General features: G+C 27.9%; 1 protein-coding gene across 1 annotated transcript; it reads left to right on the top strand.

The window, feature by feature from the left end:
• Nucleotides 1-1,115: 1,115 nt before the first annotated feature.
• LOC103490989 (F-box protein PP2-A11) lies at nucleotides 1,116-3,247 on the top strand. The gene is made up of 3 exons (XM_008450756.3): nucleotides 1,116-1,758; nucleotides 1,850-1,968; nucleotides 2,662-3,247. The coding sequence occupies exons 1-3, from the start codon at nucleotides 1,432-1,434 to the stop codon at nucleotides 3,080-3,082; spliced, it is 867 nt and encodes a 288-aa protein (XP_008448978.1). The 5' UTR covers nucleotides 1,116-1,431; the 3' UTR covers nucleotides 3,083-3,247.
• Nucleotides 3,248-18,336: the final 15,089 nt, after the last annotated feature.

Raw genomic sequence — 18,336 nt, 5'->3', positions numbered from 1 at the left:
TAAACACCTTGCTAACTACACACGTCAACGTGTTTAACATTTGAGTAATAGAGAGGGAATATGTTCATCATCCTATTAGGAGTGCAATGAAATTCTAAATAATTTTAGATTTTTTAAAAATCAATTTTAATATTTTCCAAACATCAATTCTTTTAAAAGTGATTTTGACAATAACAAACGAGATTCTGATCCTACCACTCTTACAAAATTCTAAGTAAAAAGATAAACTTACATTGAAAATTACTTTTTAATCTTCGAATTTCAAAGAATATATATAATTTCGTTTTAGTTAAGTTTTTAAGAGTATTCTCAAAATACATTCTTTTAATCTCAACCTTTAAAGTACAGTAAATTGTTTTAAATTATTTAATTAATTATATGCCATTTTATATGAGAAAAAGAAATTAAAAAGTAATTCGAGGGAAAGAGATATATATATATATATATTTTTTTTTATAGAAGATCTTTTCCAATTTAAAAATATCATACACCTATTTAAAATAATAATAAAAAAAGATCGACCCAATTTTTTAAAAGAAATGTTAGGATTAAAAAGTTACCCTTTTTTGAAAACTTTTTATACTCAAATAAACAAATTCTTAAAAATTCAACAACCTATATTTCAAAATTCAAACACTTAAAAAAGCAATTTTTCCAAAGCCAAACACAAACAACACCATCCAATAAATTAAGAGAAAATAAATTATATGAGATGGATCCACATCATACATTTTCCACCGAATTCATTATAACTAAAACTATAAATTTCAATATTTCGAGGAATTCAATATCTTTATCAAATACATATCTTATATGGCAAAATAATAAAATTGACTTGTTATAAATTTGATAATACAAAAAACTAAATTGTTCCCCACAAGGATTTAAAGACTACATTGCTAGAAAAATAAAAATGTAAGAGACGAATATGTTAATAAATAAAATTTAAAGATCAAATGTTATTTTCATAAAAGCGTAGGAACTCAAAAATGTTTTTTTTTTTTTTTTTTTTTTGAGAAAAACAAATCAATAAAAATCATTATCCTAATTAAAATTGGACAACTGTATTAACTTGTTTATTTATCCTTTTTTTTTTTTTTTCTAAAAACAAAAGCAGCCATTAATGTAAATATTTGTTCTTGGACGGAAAGAGATTGGCATCAAAGTCCACAATCCACAACCAAAATTCTTCCTTTCTTTTCTTAAATAATCTTCAATTCCTCAAAAATCTACTCAGCATCCCCCTCTGCTTTCCGTCCATATCATTCCTCGCTGGATTCCCTTCACTTTCTTTTCACAAAACAAACACCTCTTCACCCTCAGTTTTCTCATAATCTGACAAATCCAAGCAACCCCATTACCTTCTCTCTCTTTTTCCCTTATACAAACTACCCCTTTTGTTCCTTCTCTCATGATCATCTTCTTTCTCTAATGGGTCTTAATTTCTCTGTTTTTTTCCGCCTCCATAATGGGTCTCAGCCACCGTCGTCGTCGCCGTTCCCCGGTCTCGGGGACCTACCGGAGAGCTGTGCGGCGGATGTTTTGAAGTATTTGACTCCGGTGGAGATTTGTATTCTTGGAAAGATGAATAGGGCTTTTCGCGGCGCGTCGTGGGCTGATTTCGTTTGGGACTCTAAATTGCCCTCTAATTATAGGGTTCTTGTTCAACGACTGATTGGGGATGTTGGTTTGGTTATGTGTAAAAGAGAGATTTATACGAGACTTTGTCAGCTGAATCAATTAGATGGTGGAAATAAGGTAATTTCATTTATGTTTTGGTGGGTGTTCTTTGGTTTTGTTAAATTAGGGCAAATTGTAAGACTATTTGTTATTTTCGTTTTTGTTTCAGAATGTTTGGCTGGATAAATATTCAGGTGGTATTTGCTTATCGATTTCTTCTATGGATTTGAGGATTACTGGGATTGATGATCGGAGGTATTGGAATCGTATTTCCACCGAAGAATCGAGGTAAGTCAAATTCTTCTATCAATATTGAAAATGAACTAATTTGTCTTTGTCTTTTGATTGCATTGCAATGAATCTTGTGGAATTAGGATGTGGTAATCAATTTATGCTTATTGTTTATCATTCCTGTTTAAATTGGTGATCAATTTCATGGAATATATTTCTGGATCTTGCTTTTTATTAATTTCATTTTGTTACATCTGCTTGATTCATTTTGAAACAAACATTCCAAGTTTGTAAGAACAATGATTGGCCTAATGTTAGGTTTTATCTTGATTCATCTGGAAAATATATCTAACTCTCTACCCCCTAAGCATCTTAAATGGAATGCTTATTCAAAGCGTTTCATATGTGTATCCATACCGTTTTCAGTAGTATTCTGGATGAAGCCTTGTTATCTCATTGACATTTAATGATCTTTTGAAGCTGATAGAACTGGAGGGATATGTATAAGTTTGTGTGATCACTGAAATAAGATGCATGGTTTGCCTTGTTCAAGGCTCGTATGGATATCAAATTGATAGAATCCAAATATATTAATAGATAAACTACAAGATAAACCTAATTGTTTTGAAGAACTTGAACTATCTAAATCTTGAGATCACTGTTGAGCCCTAATTCACATTCCATTCAAGGTTTTATCGCTTGCGCCGGTGAGTTGGAACTGACAATGGTTTTTCGTTTTCTTGCTTGTAGGTTCCAAACTGTTGCATATCTTCAGCAAATATGGTGGTTTGAAGTTGGTGGAGAGGTCGAGTTTCCGTTTCCACCAGGAACTTACAGCCTATATTTCAGGCTGCAATTGGGTCGGACATCAAAGAGGTTTGGCCGTCGAATCTATAACCTTGAGCACGTTCATGGCTGGAATATAAAGCCCGTGCAATTCCAGCTTTGGACTTCAGATGGTCAGCATGCCAAAACTCAATGCTATTTAGACGAAGCTGGGAAATGGACGCTACATCACGCAGGTAATTTCAATGTCGATGCTCGAAACGAATCGACAAGAATCAAATTCTCTATGACTCAGATTGACTGCACGCACACGAAAGGTGGCCTCTGTTTAGATTCGGTGCTGATTTTCCCAGTCGAGTATAAACAGAGATCCCAGCGTCGTTGACTCGTTTGGTCTGAATTTTGTCATAGGTAGAGATTATTGTAAAAATATATAGCTGAATGAGGTTATGAAAGCTTCTCAAATGACTGGCTTTATTTTTTCTAAGCCTATAGTTGTTTGTGTTGGAAATGAGGCAATGTTTAATTACATAAATGATTGATTACTTAATTTTGTTTCGTTAATGTTTATTTATTGGCAGATCTCATATATGTTTTGAATAAGCAGGGTTGTATCAAAGTGGTTCTTGAATCAGTTCTTTTGTTTCCACAAACATTATATTATTTGAAAACAACTTCTCAGTGGCTAAATTTTGTTTATTGTCTCTTTGAAATTATAGCCTAAGACTGCAACAAACCAAACCCAAAATCTTTTGAACCGTATGTTTAAACAATCAAAGCGTTGGTTTAGGTGGTTTGAATCTGATATCTTTGGTTTAGTTTCCATCTGAACCATTTCGAACCTTATACTTCTGGTACTAATATTTTGAACCATTTCAAACCTTATACTCCTGGTATTAAGGTTTTGAATTTGGTTCAATTTTAATTTTTAAGTTTCAAAATGTTATAATTTTATATTTAAAATTTAAGTTTTGTTTCAATTTAGCTTTTAAGTTTCGTTACTTTACTCCAAAGAAGGAAAAAAAAAGTCATTTTTGGTCTTCATAAATTGGGTCTAGTTTTCGTTTGACCAATATGTTTTAAAATGTTATACTTCTACTTTTAGTTTTTGTTTGGCCAATATGTATCAAATTGTTACATTTTACACACGTAATCCTATGACTATAAGTTGGGATTGACACAATGGGCGTGGAAAGTTTCAATTTGGTCCCTAGGTTTCAATATTTACACTAGTATCCTTGATTTTTCACCAAATATCCTTCCCAATCTTTGATGTTAATGTCTATTAATCAATTTAAAATAATGAAGTGAAATTTGAAAATTACTTTTAATAGTGATAAAAATTATGTAATCCAATAGACATTAACGTTAAGAATAAAACTGAGTATTTAGTGAAAATTTTTTTGTGGTTAAATATCATAGTGCTTGATGGAAAATTTACCTCTTTCTAATGTTCGAATATCGAAAAATATGTGTGTTTGGTTTTGAATTTACAAAATGTAACTTTGTTATCTTTTTCTAACTAAAAACATGAGAACTTCATTAGGTTCACTGCCCACCTCTAGGTCGTCCTCTCCTTATCATTAAGAAGGCCCCTCCTTAGTCAACTCCTTCCCTAGGCTCCTATAAGGTGAACTATGATGCAACTTTTCGAGATGGCGGAGTGAGTGTCCACATCGTTGTCGTTGATTCATGAGGTTAAGTTATGCTTGCTATGGAAAATTATTTGCCTTCGACGGAACCAAGGATTTAGCAAAAACCATTATCATGTTTAACAATGTTTTCAAAACTCTTAAAGCTAGTATTTCCCTTATCAAGTCGAAACTAACTCCAAAAATTCTTTGAAATCTTTTGGTTAAGAATTCTAGTTTTCAAACCGAAGTTTAGAATTTCATTGATTCACTTAGAGAGCCCTATTTAAATGGTTCTATCAGGGGATTCCTTTAGGTTGATAATAATTGTAATTTTGTTGCTCATGATTTAGCTTTTTATGTTTGATGTTTTGAACATTCAATTGTGTGACTTGAAAACCACCATCCACGATAGAATTACATTTTTTTTATTTACGTTATTCTTATGTTTCTATTAACTTAAAAGAAAAAATTCAAATTTTTTCATGTTCCCAAATAATCATAAGATGTATACTAAAAATAGTTCAATTTTTCTACCCTACATTCAAAAGGAAAAAAAAAAAAAAGTAAACTTTGAATCACATTGAAATGAAGTTATAGAACTTTAAATAAATGAGCATTAAATTGGTAATAACACATTTTAAAAAATAAATAACAGAGATATTTTTTATGAGATGTCTTTTCTTTATTTGCATTAAAGTTCTCTTTGCCTAAAATCAAAGAAAGTGAGATGTCATTTTTAACAATAGTTGAAATAATAAGTTGACATTAATTACAATTATACTTTGATATTTGACATTTGATAGATGTGAACTTCCATGCTCCTCATGGGATGCCTAAGTCTTACAAAATATTTATGAATTAAACAATTTGTGGCTTTTCTTGCACCCTAAAAATGTTTACACCTTTATTAATTTCTTTTTTCTATTTCTATTTTTGAAATCAAACAATCTTAGTTTGTAACACGTTGAAGTTTTTGTTTAAAGTACGAAGTCAAATTGAGCATTTATGTAAGTTTCTAGGTATTTGAAGTTTTGTTAATACTCACGTATGATTTTGGAAAGCTAAAATCAAGTGGAACTTTCCTATTTGGTTTATTGAGTGATTAAATGTGAATACGTTGAATTAGTTTAAGGATACGTTGAGAGAGTGGTGGTCAAGTGAACGATCACATTGTTCGTTAGAAATGCGATCAAAGTTCTACGTCAATTAAATAAGGGGATGATCATGAATATATAAAATAACCACAATTGAGTCTTTTGTTTCAAACCAAGTAACACGATCGATCAACTATATTAAAAGTGGTTTAGGGGAAGAATCATCTTTTCTTTTACAATCCTATTCATGGTCAAATTTTTAATCTACAATATTATCATTTGATTTTCTATCTTAAATTATTCTCATTGGACTATTTATGCTTTTTTAGTACTATTAAGTTATTAGGTTGATAATTAGAAAACAAAATACATATTCCATTCTTTTTCTTTTCTTCTTTTTCTTTAACGAAAATCTTACTACATGCAATAGTTAATATTATTTATTATTTATTATTATTTAATTAATAAAAAATATTCTAAACTTAGAGAATCATTTGTAAATTATATTTCGTCCAAATATTTATTCTTAGTTTCAATTATATCTCTCATTTAATTATTTTAAAAATAAAATCTATAGAGAATTCTATAATTATGCGATTCTTTCAAATTTCAAAATTCCTCCATATTCAACTTGCGTTATATTCATTGATTTATTAATCTTTATGTTGATTTTAAATTCTATACTCCTAATTTTAAAATAACAAAAAAGTGATTTCAATTTTTTATTTATATTATTTTGATATATCTTTATTAATATTTTCAAATTCCATCAAAAAAACTATTTAAATATCCAATTTAGATTTATAAAATAATTTTGAGGAAAAAATTATTATTTTTCTTGGGTATCAAAACAGATTGATTCAAGGCAAATCTCAATCTCTTAATTCTAATTAACTTTTATATTTATTTTTCCTTTACATTTTATTTTGAGAAACTGTGCTTTGATTTTTTTTAAACTACCAGTTGAGATTTATAATTATTTATTTAAGTTTCAATTTAATCTACCCATAGGCTGTTGGTAATATATTAATACAAAATCTCAAACATATTAGAAATATGCTCGTACATATTGTTTTGGATCTTTCTTAAAATAATTTGAGTTTTTCAAATATAATATAAGAACTCTTTGAAGCAAAGACAAGCATCTAAGTCTTTAATTATCAAAATTTTTAAACAATAATAATTATAATTTATTAATTATTTTATTTTTTACTTTTCAAGAATGATTTTTTCTAGGATGCACCTAAATCAATAATGTCAAGTATGTATGATGATTTTGTAGTAAGAGGTTCAATCTCCACATCCTACGTATTGTCAGAAAAAAAAAATACGGAAGATACAATAAATTTTATGATAAATATATTTACTTGAAATATTTGAAATATTTGAAATCTTTGATAATTTTGTTGTGTTTAGATTAAAAGAATAAAATAAGATTTCTTTCTAAAAGTCAAAAGTTTGATTCTTATATTCGAAATTATTATACTAAAATACTTATAATAATATTACCACACGTGCAACACACGTTAATATATTCTAATAATTTATAAATGCATCTACAAGAACATACTAAGGTGAAAAAAGTCAAATTAAGAAAAACAAAAGAGAATAATTAAGAACATGATAATATAATATAAACACTACTTAAAAGAATATATATATATATATATATATATATATATATATAAATCAAACTTCCAGCACATAATTAACATCTATCAAAATCCCAATTTCCCCCCAAAACCTGAAAATTAACACCCATAATTCTTCAGCCATTTCATATCTTCTTCACATCGTGCGCATTCAGGGATTCAAACCTTATCAATCTCTTCACAAACCTTTCAAACACTAAAGCATTCAAACGTTGAGAGAAAAAGGGTCATCGAACAATATTCTTGAAAACATTGAAACTCTTCAAAACTGAAAAGATTTCAGCTTCCCTATCTTTTGCTTTCGTAGATTCCACCGAACAATATTCTTGAAACCCTTCGTCCCCTTCAAACCTTCAATGTATTTCATTAGTTGCAGAAACGATTGGACCTTCCATTTTCGTCCCCTTCAAAATCTTTAACGTCTTCATATATTTGGCACAAATCAAAAAATTTTCTTCTTGCCGACCATCTTCTTCATCAAAACAATTCCAAATTCAAGTGAGCTTCTTCATCGGCGCAAAGGTTTGTTTTCGCAGTTCTTCTTTCGTTTGTTTGAGCTCTGATTCTTAGGGAAATTTATTCTCAACACCATTATACTTCTTAATTGTGGCATGCACAACAATATTAACTGAGAATCTTTCACACTTAACAAAAACACATTTAAGTGATCTCTAAATTTTTTCCAAGGTTAGAAAGAAACATGTAAAATGTATAATATTTTTTTTAATTATAGGTTATATATAGATACAGTTGTGAATATAAATTATTTATTTGTTTATTTAATTATTTTTTAAAATTATAGAAACAATATATCAAAAGATATCCCCTTGATTTTAGGAACAAAAACAAATGTACGACGCTATAGCTAAGTACAAAAACGCAATAACTAGTTTGTATTTCTAAAAAATGACTTAGAATAAAATCAATACAATTTGTTAATAAATTATTTCAAAATTGGTCAACTGTGTTTACTAATTTAATAACATTAGACATGGAAAAAAAGACAATTTGCAATAAGAGGGGTTCGACGCTTTCGTAAAAAAAAATGCAATAGTAATTTATTTCGTATATGTACAATTTGAATTTTAAAAAAATAATAAATAAAAAAATATTCATAACCCAATCCACATAACCCTTCTCCAATCATATTTTTATTCATAACACTATTATAATTCTTTCCACGTTACCTTTTCTCCAAATAAGGATTATGATAAAACTAGGTTTATCAAAACACTAATTTTAGCATAACACTAACCCGTCCATAACTCAATCCTTCCCCCAATCGCATCCTAAATGTTCATCTTTGATTTTATTGTTTTTGTTATGCACTTACAATGAGTTTGGCTTCTTTATGTATTTTTTTTTTGTACATTCATAGTTTTTGTGGTTGATGGAGTTATAAATTACGGACAATTGTTCAAACTTAAATGAAAATAAAATTATGAATACAACGAAATTATAATATCCTTCAAATTTATTTGAATTTATATTTTATTATCCGAATTAGATTCTACTTAACTGCTTTTCGAATTAATTACGATCAACAAAAACTTATTTTTCTCTCCACTCTTTTTATCATTATTCAATAACAACTACAATAATCATTATTATTATTATTATTATTATTATTATTTAACAATCTAAATAAAATAGTATAACAAAAAAAAAAAAAAAACTCTAAATCTCATCTTCTTCACTTAGCCGCTCCTCCAAATCTCTTTTTCACCTTCCCAACCTCATGTCTTTTATGGTTGGTTCAACAACCCTTTCTCGAATTCCATCATCTCTGGCAAATCTTTTATAATCATCCTTTCTAAGTTGTCGATCTTGATTACTCGCACACATGTTTTATGCTTTTGTTTTTATTTTGAGCATCATTTCTAATAGTGATGTTCTAAAATTGATGGTGTTTAAATTTAGCTTTTAAGATCCTATAAGCAAACTGGTCACAAGAAATTAAAACGACAAAACTCTCTACAACGGGTTTGTTGTCAATCATATTTCCAATAGTCACATGGTCGTGAAGTTACAATTCCTTCAAATACTCACTTACCAACAACAACTTAATTCATTTGTATAATCAACTATGCTTTGTCTGACCGTGGAAGAAGTCCATCGTCGACTTCCCTCTCATACACATGCTTTATATTTGATGTTTAGTAGGTGCATCTCAATCAATTACTATGGTATTTGGTTGTGTTATAGGGTATTTTAGTGTTGAACTATTTAGAAACTCTCCAAGTTATTCTTTAACGTTTTAATTAAGTGAGTGTATTTTTTGACAATTTCACACTTTTTTTTTTTATTATTTATTCGATTTTTCTATTTTAATAATTAAATTTTCTTTTGCTATTTGTGTAAACCTTTAATTTTGCCGATTTATCTAGTCACCCCAGAAAGTTTAGAAACATTTTAATTAAAATGCATATAGACAATTCTTTAAGAATTTATTTGTATTCCATATTTATAATTGGTAAGGCTACGTTGGATATGATCATAATTCAATTGATATGAATAATATACTTTTATCATTGAAGCTAGAGAGTTGATTCTTCTATCTACTACCACATATAAAAGAAGAAAAAAAATCTTTGTAAGACTTCAAATAAACTCTAACAATCATCCTATTATTTTACGACATACGTAGATAAATTTAAATTTTGATGATTAAAGTGAACTTAATTCAATGATAGGTGACATAGTCTTTTTCTTTAGTGGTTAGAGATTTAGTTCTCGACTCACCTAATAAGATTGTGATGCAATAATATATGTCCTACATATTAATATTCAATTAAAAAAACACTTTGGTCTATAAATTTTTAATTTTGTAATAATTTAGTTCCCACGTTTTCAATTTTTGTACGATTTGGCTTAATATATTTTAGCATGTAACAATTTAATCCCTGACGTAAATAAATTCATTAAAATTAGAGGTCGATTTTTATTCTTGTACGATATATATAATCTATGTATTTTATAAAAATATAGTCTCTAGTTGGTTTATTGACTTATTTTACGTAACAATTTCATGATTGAGACTAAATTACAAAATTTAAAGGTTTTTTTTTTAAAAAAATATGACAAATTGACAAAATATTTACGATATATAAAACAATTTCGAAAACAAAAAAAACCCACAGGTACACCGGAAAAATACAAAAAATGTCTCGTCAACCACACCATCAACAACCTGCTGCGCGTAATATATTTGGTACACGATCGTTTAAATTTGGTAGTTCAGATTTGGCTACAATTTATTTTTTCAATTATATATCGCACGTAATATATTTGGTACACTAATTTGATTACGTTTAAATTTGGTTACACGTGATCGTTTAGATTTTAGTTCAAATCTAAACGATTTTTTTTTAAATTTGGTACGTTTAGATTTAACCAAACAATTTTTTTTTTAATTCTTTTGGTACATGATCGTTTTTTTTATTTTTTACACGATAATTTAGATTTGTTTACATGATCGTTTATTTTCTCAATATTCATTTTTTTAATTTTTTTGTACACGATAGTTTAGATTTATCTACATGATGATTTTTTTTTTTTTACAGTTTCGTTTACTTTTTTACACAACCATTTACATTTAGCTACTCCAATTTAAATGATTTTTTTTAAAGATTCTCTATATACTATTTTTTAAATTTAGTTATCCTAATCTAAACAATGTAGAAAAAAAGGAAAAGAAGAGAAGAAAGATGGAAAGAAATGTCAGCGAAAAAAAAAAAAAGAAGATTAAAGGAAGAAAGACGAGGAATGACAAATCTGGAATATTTATAAAATGACTAATTTTACGAATTTGTTACCGGCCGTAAATATTTTAATAGTTTATTATATTTATGAAAATTTCTCAAATTTAAATTTTAAAAAGTAAATTGTAACCTAGTAAATTTATGGATTAAATTATTGCAAATTTGAAAATACAAATAATAAATCAATAGCAACCAAAATACAAGAACTAAATCATATTTTTTTAAAACTACCTTTTTAATTATTAAATAATTTATCTTATAAAAATATCTTCTCATCAATGAATTATTATACTTCTTTTCTTTCTAGTCTTCATTGATATTATAACTAATTAATTAATAAACTTAATACTAAAAAAGATGTTGACCTCATGCTACTAATTATATTTGTTATTTATGACTTTGATTTTAATTTTACTTATAATATATATATCCTTAAAACTATAGCTTATAACTTTTAATAAGCTACGCCATGGAAAGTTCATTATTTTAGATCAAAATGAATTTAATTGCTACTTGTATTTTTCAAAGTCAATTTTAAATATTTGTTGATTTTTTCAAAACCAAAGAGTTATTCAAGGAGACTTAAAGTTGGGAAACTTCTGTAAATGTAACAAAAGATCAAACTATTCACGATCTGTATAACAAAGCCCATAAAATTAGTCATTTTTTAAATATTTCAGGTTTGTCTTTTCATCTTTATTTTCTTTCTTACGATTCGTCTTCCTCTTGCTATTTCTTTCATCGTCTCCTTCCAACGATTTCGTCTTTTTTTTTTTTTTTTTTTTTTTTTTTTTTTTTTTCTGCAATTTCTTTTCATCATCTTTCTTATTTGTCAATTATTTATTTACGTCGTTTAATCTTTTTATTGGTTTTTTTCTTTTCCTCTTTTTTTTTTCGCTTTTCCATGGTCTTTCTACTTTTCCTCTTTTCTTTTTTCACTGTGATTTCTTTCCATCATCTTTCTTCTTTTCCTTTTGTACGTAGTGTAAAAAAATAGAAAAATAAAAAAGATTGTGTATAAAGAATCTTGAAAAAAATAATTTAGATTGGAGTAGCAAAATGTAAATGATCGTGTAAAAAGGTAAACAATCGTTTAAAAAAAATAAAAAATTGTGTATAAAGAATCTTAAAAAAAAATCATTTAGATTGGAGTAGCCAAATGTAAATGATCGGGTAAAAAAGTAAACAATCGTGTAAAAAAAATACAAGATTGTGTATAAAGAATCTTGAAAAAATCGTTTTAAAAAAAGTAAACGTTCGTCTAGAAAAATAAAAGACCATGTATAAAGAATTTTGAAAAAAAATCATTTGAATTGGAGTAGCCAAATGTAAACGATCGTGTAAAAAAATGTAAATGATTGTGTAAAAAAAGCAAAGGATCGTATAAAGAAATCGTGTAGCAAAATAATTAAAAAAATCGTGTACCAAATTTTGAAAAAAAAATCATTTAACAATCATTTAACTAAATTTAAACATAACCAAATTAAATGATCGTGTAACAAAATTAAAATATAACAAAATTTCATATTCTAAAACTTAGCGAATGACTTTTAACTCTTCTACCAAATAGAAAATATTTGAATGGAAAGACTTGGTTTTTTTGGAAATAAAGATTTTGTATAGTAAAATAGAAAAAATAAAATCTATGCATTTCCTTGAGCTAAAAAAAAGAAAAAAAATCTCGAAAATTCGTGAAACTTTGGAAAATTATTAGGAAAAATCAAATTTCTCTCGAACAAAATTTCAAACCCACAAAAATTTTAAAGTATATGTAGAACTCCCAGACTTCACCATTTGAGAAGAGAGAGCAATGTTAAGTTTATTCATTTCTCTAAAATGTAATCAATTTTGAATTTAAATATCATACCAATATATACTACATAAAAGGAGCCACAATATTTCAATATTTTTTGTTTAGAAAAAAAAAAAGCTAAAATTTCAACCCCAATCCTAAAAAAGGTAAGACCAAATTTAAACTCATATGTGAAAATTAACTCACACCCTCCCAAATAAGAAAAAGAGGACATAAAATTAGTTATTTAATCTTTTATTGTGGAAAAACACCATACTTTAGATAAGGGTTTCTCATTTATTGATAGATTGGTAGTTGTAGAGCTCTTTATTGTGGTAGATTTAATTATATAGATATATGTATACTTACTTCACCATCTAACAAGTGGTATCAAAGTATGTAGTTGTATGTAAATTAAGTGTGTTAGGCAACTTTTTCATGAAAAAAGTGAACGTATTAATTTTGGTTAAAATATTTTAGATTAAAGTCACAAGATCAAAAGTTCAAACTATTAAGAAAAAAATTAGAATAACGATCGTCATGTGAGAGTTGGAGGAAGGTAAAAAAAACGTGAGGAAGAGACTACTAAGATGCCTGCCTTGCCTATAAGGCCAAGGTTGAGGCCCTGTCGAGCCACCCAATATGCTTGCTAAAAAACATTGGAAAGTGCTTTATTCTCTTTCTTTTAAAGTTATCTTTATTAGATTTAATGTATTTTGTAGTGTTTTTAGAAAATTTGTCAACAAAACAAGTGTTGGAAGTTAATAGAACTAAGCCGAAACAAATTTCCAAGAAGAAGCGAAGAAAACCCGAAGTTGCCAAAAAACAAGGCACGGTGCGATGCTCCACCAACTGACCATGGCCTCAAAATTCGAGAGAATTGATAAAATATTAGACTATATACAATGCAACACACTACACTCTAATTGTAACGACCAAACTCTTTATACTAAGCTGAGGTCGTTACTAAAAAGAAACAATGACAAGAGACACTTTTTAAAACGAGGGAAGAATAAATTTTCATTAAAAAAGGAATATTAAAACACTGAAACATAAACGCGGAAGCAAAACTGAGTCCCCATATGGCATGTCACGGATCCTTCTCTGTCGCTCGCCAGCTTTCCTCTACCTTTACCTTCGCCTGAAATGTTAAACATAGAAAGAGTGAGTATAAACATATACTCAGTAAGGGACCTACTACTAGTCCCGCTAGGTGTCTGTTAACTTCCCATTAGAGTCCTGAAAATGGTACCCAATCTCTGGCACGTTCCCGAACACGTGCAACATGCGCTCCCGTAGGAACGAAAATCTGGTCTTCGGTGTCCCGGGGGAGCACCTAGGACATGCTGGTCTGTAGTGAACCCGGGGGTAACACTAAGACAATCGGGATGCGAGGACCCCGTCGAATCACTCGAATCATATCTATATCCATGCTAGACTGGCGTCCCGTCGGACCACACAGGCCTAAATAGGTGGTGATCCCGAAGGACACCCATGCAGGTACGACTCTAATAGACAAAGTTAACAGAACACCCTATCCATAGCATGTAGCATAACATAACATCATAACATGGCATGAGTATTAATCTTAACGTCCTTAATCATGTGATTAATATATCATGCATTAACAATCATCAACATAATAATCTCAGTCATCATCATCAACATCAATACAATGACAGTCATTATCAGTAGCATCAAGTTATGCATTTTAGCTACCATCAATGCATAATCATAATTACATGCGGTCTCTTGAATTCAGTTCGAAGGTCTAGTAGGAGAATCTCTTACCTGAAGATTTTAGCCAAACAAAGGTACTCCCTAGTTGACAGTAAAATTCTCCAATTAACTTGATCCTAATCATAAAAGGAACACTTAGTATCTTAATTAATGAAATTAGCAATTGGCTAACATCCAAAAATCCTCCCAAATTAATTAACTTTCTAAAAATTGGGGTTGAAACCAATTCAACCTTGATTGGGAAAAATCCAAGATTTAGATCTTAAAAAGTTTAGCCAATTGAACCTTTAAAGAAACCTCAAATAGATCCAAAATTAAATTAATAAAATATTAATTTAATTTTATTTGCTTACCAAGGTTACTCAAATGGAGGTCGAAAAATCCTCTTAATTCATCACTTTAAATCCTCAAGCTTCCAAAGAGACCAATCTGTTATCTTAGAGAAGAAGATAAAGAACATTTTTCTTTTTCCTTTAATTCCATCTTAAGCATTCCAATGCTATTTATAGACCCAAATAATAACAATAATAATAATAATTATTATTATTTCCTTTTCCTTTTCCTTTTAGGATATATATATATATATATATAATACCAAAAATATACATATATCTTTATTCCCATTATCTTTCCTAAATCAATGCCTTAATCTTAGGCATTTATAACCATCAGTAATAATAATAATACTTCTTTATTATTATTATTTTTCTCTCACCAAAATCTACAATAAATATATATTTATTTAAACCATTATTGTCTCTTATAAATATATATCTTTTTCGTCCAATCAAAATCAATCATCTCTCTCTTCATGAATTATTTTCTTTTCCAAATAAATATAATTATATTCCATAATATAATTAACTACACTTTTCCAAATTATTAATTAAATATATATATCCATATATATATACTCAATTAATTACAATTCCACCAAAACTAACTTTTCCCTCCAAAATCTCAAATTAACTTAAGTCCTCAATTAATTTAATCAATCAAATCTTTTCTAATAAATCACTTATAACTTCCAACATGAATTATCTTAACTCAACCATAACAACTTCACTCCATAAACAATATTTATCTTTCTACAGAATAATTAATTATCATCCACAATAATTAATTATTATTTACCTTTCTTCTAAAATAATTAATTATCTTCCACAATAATTAATTATTATTTATCTTCTCCAAAAATAATTAATTATCTTCCACAATAATTAATTATTATTTATCTTTCTCCAAAATAATTATCCTTTTACAAATAATTATATTTTCCCAAAATATAATTATTTTACTTTTTCTCCCTTACCAAATATCTTTTCTCCAAAATACAATTACCTTTTCCTTAAATAGTTATATTTTAACAAATATAAATATCTTTTCCTTTAACATAATAATTATATGTATATAACTTTCAACATGAATTATCTTAACCCAACCATATCAACTCCACTCCATAATCAAGATTTATCTTTCTACAGAATAATTAATTATTTCCCACAATAATTAATTATTATTTATCTTCCTCCAAAATAATTAATTATCTTCTACAATAATTAATTATTATTTATCTTTCTCCAAAATAATTAATTATCTTCTACAATAATTAATTATTATTTATCTTTCTCCAAAATAATTAATTATCTTCCACAATAATTAATTATTATTTATCTTCTCCAAAGTAATTAATTATCCTTTTACAAATAATTATATTTTTCCAAAATATAATTATTTTACTTTTTCTCCTTTAATAAATATCCTTTCTCCAAAATACAACTATCTTTTCCTTAAATAATTATATTTCAACAAATATAATTATCTTTTCCTTTAACATAATAATTATATATATATTTCCACGTATACATATAATTATCAAATATCCAACAAACTTTCCACCCTACGGTTTAATTAAATAACGTCCATAATTATTTAATTAAATTCAACTTCAACAACACTAAAATCCACAACTTTACTTAATCCTCTTAACCTACCATTTAATAAAAACTCAACAAGCACCACGTGTCAAAACCTCTAATTAATTAAATATTCATCCAAGAAATATTTAATTAATTTTAATTCCCACTTAAATCAAATAATTCTCATTAAATGGATTCAAAATAACGCCCAAAAAATTAAATCTAATTAAACAAAATTAAGATAACTGACTCCAAAATTATCTAAATTTTTGGGGCGTTACACTAATGCTGTATTAGAACATTGCGACGTTATGACAATCAGATGTGTAGATGAGCTTTCAGCAATGCAACATTGAGCGTCATTATAATATTTTTCTTTACGTTTATTTTTTGAAAACGTAATTATTTTTGAAAATTTTAATCCACAATCATAAAGTTCTAGGGTCCTAAAGTGAGTTTTGCTATAGAGAGGAGTAGAAAGTGCAAGAAATTTATTTTGGAGGTCGATTTAGTTCCCAAAGTGAAGATTAAGGCGTTCTTGCTAGATTTTTGAGACAACATAGTACTTCGATAATGGTTCTTTATCATTTTCCTTATTTCTTTATTGTTTACGCTTGTGAACTCGTATGAAAATATGTGTTTAATAGCTATTACGAATTGCTAAACTCTTTAGTCTGATGAATTTATTTATAGATTTAATTAAGTTAGTTTTTAGTGCTTTCATGGATATTGTTGAATACTATACTATCGTGTTTTGATTCTTATTGATCGACCTTCAATGAATGTTAGGTTAGATGTTTAATTTATGAATTGCATGTTTAATCCAAAAGAATATCATTAAATTCATTATTATTCTCTCATGAATATTGTTAGGTTAATAGTGAAAGTTGTTAAAAACTTTGCTTAATTTTATACTTCTTTATTTGGTTTCAAGAAATTAGTTATCAATTAAGTTGTATGGGAAAAGATTGTTTTCTATAGAAAATAATATGATTTTGAATGTCTAGACTTAAGCATATATTGTTTATACAAAATTTCATGAATAATCTAAATATGAATTGAAATTACGTAATGATGGTTCTCTTGTAGAGTGTGAAATATCCACAATATGTCATAGTAAGCAAAACACAATAGTAAAAATAACAAAGAGTAAAACAATAGAACACAAGAAAATTGGTAATCCAGTTAGGTGATACAACACCTACGTTTGAAGGGTAGAGTGCCAGAAAAAATAATTCACTAATATCAATAAGTTACGTGATTACAAAGTTGTACTTATCTGTAAGCTCTCAAGACTACAAAATAATCATAGAGCTAACTCCCTAGACACTTAAGCTTCCCTAGGTGTGATACTTTCTCTTTTCAACACTTAGCTCCCTCTAAGTAGTTGCTATTAGTGAATTATACACTTAGACTCCCCTTAAATGAGTAAAACTTATTCTATCTTGACATCTTTCCTTTTCACTTGTGAGTTCCTTTCACGAGCTTGACTTAAACTTTCCCTAAGTTGATGAGAATTCCTTCTCAATAGAATGAACTTTATGTTTCCCTAAAGCAATATAGATAGATTGGTTTCATAGAAGTTTTCGACATACCATAAACATAAAAAACGGCCACATACACAGATGAAACGAAGGCTTGATCACAATTTTTTTTTATTACAAAAATGGATAACAATATAAACATATGCGACAACTTTAGCATAAAGATTTCCTTAAGCTTAAATAGCACGACCAAGGCAAGGAAAGAATCCTCACAAGAAATTGATATGGAAAAGAAAGGAAATAATCCACGTAGAGTCAATTTGTAGAATATCGTAAACATGGAAAGAACAACCTTTAGAATTCACAATCTTTGAAACAGCAATCGATACATGACCATTTAGGAGACAACTTGCAAGAGAAACATGAAACAACTCAAGAATAAAGGCTACACGACTTAAAAGTATATATAGCCAATAATAAGGGCACTAAACATGAATTATTGAGGTAGTTCATGTAATCAACATCCTAGAACACTTTGCCACTTGGATTTTAAAGTAGATTAG

The sequence above is a fragment of the Cucumis melo genome, chromosome 6, assembly GCF_025177605.1.
Source record: "Cucumis melo cultivar AY chromosome 6, USDA_Cmelo_AY_1.0, whole genome shotgun sequence".
NCBI lineage: Eukaryota > Viridiplantae > Streptophyta > Magnoliopsida > Cucurbitales > Cucurbitaceae > Cucumis > Cucumis melo.
This window is presented reverse-complemented; position numbering and strand designations above follow the sequence as displayed.

Bases quoted from the DNA above. Each gene is read 5' to 3' on its own strand.
- LOC103490989 (XM_008450756.3), top strand. From the start codon at position 1,432: ATGGGTCTTAATTTCTCTGTTTTTTTCCGCCTCCATAATGGGTCTCAG. The intron at 1,759-1,849 runs GTAATTTCATTT...TTTTTGTTTCAG, and splicing joins AATTAGATGGTGGAAATAAG to AATGTTTGGCTGGATAAATA. The intron at 1,969-2,661 runs GTAAGTCAAATT...TCTTGCTTGTAG, and splicing joins ATTTCCACCGAAGAATCGAG to GTTCCAAACTGTTGCATATC.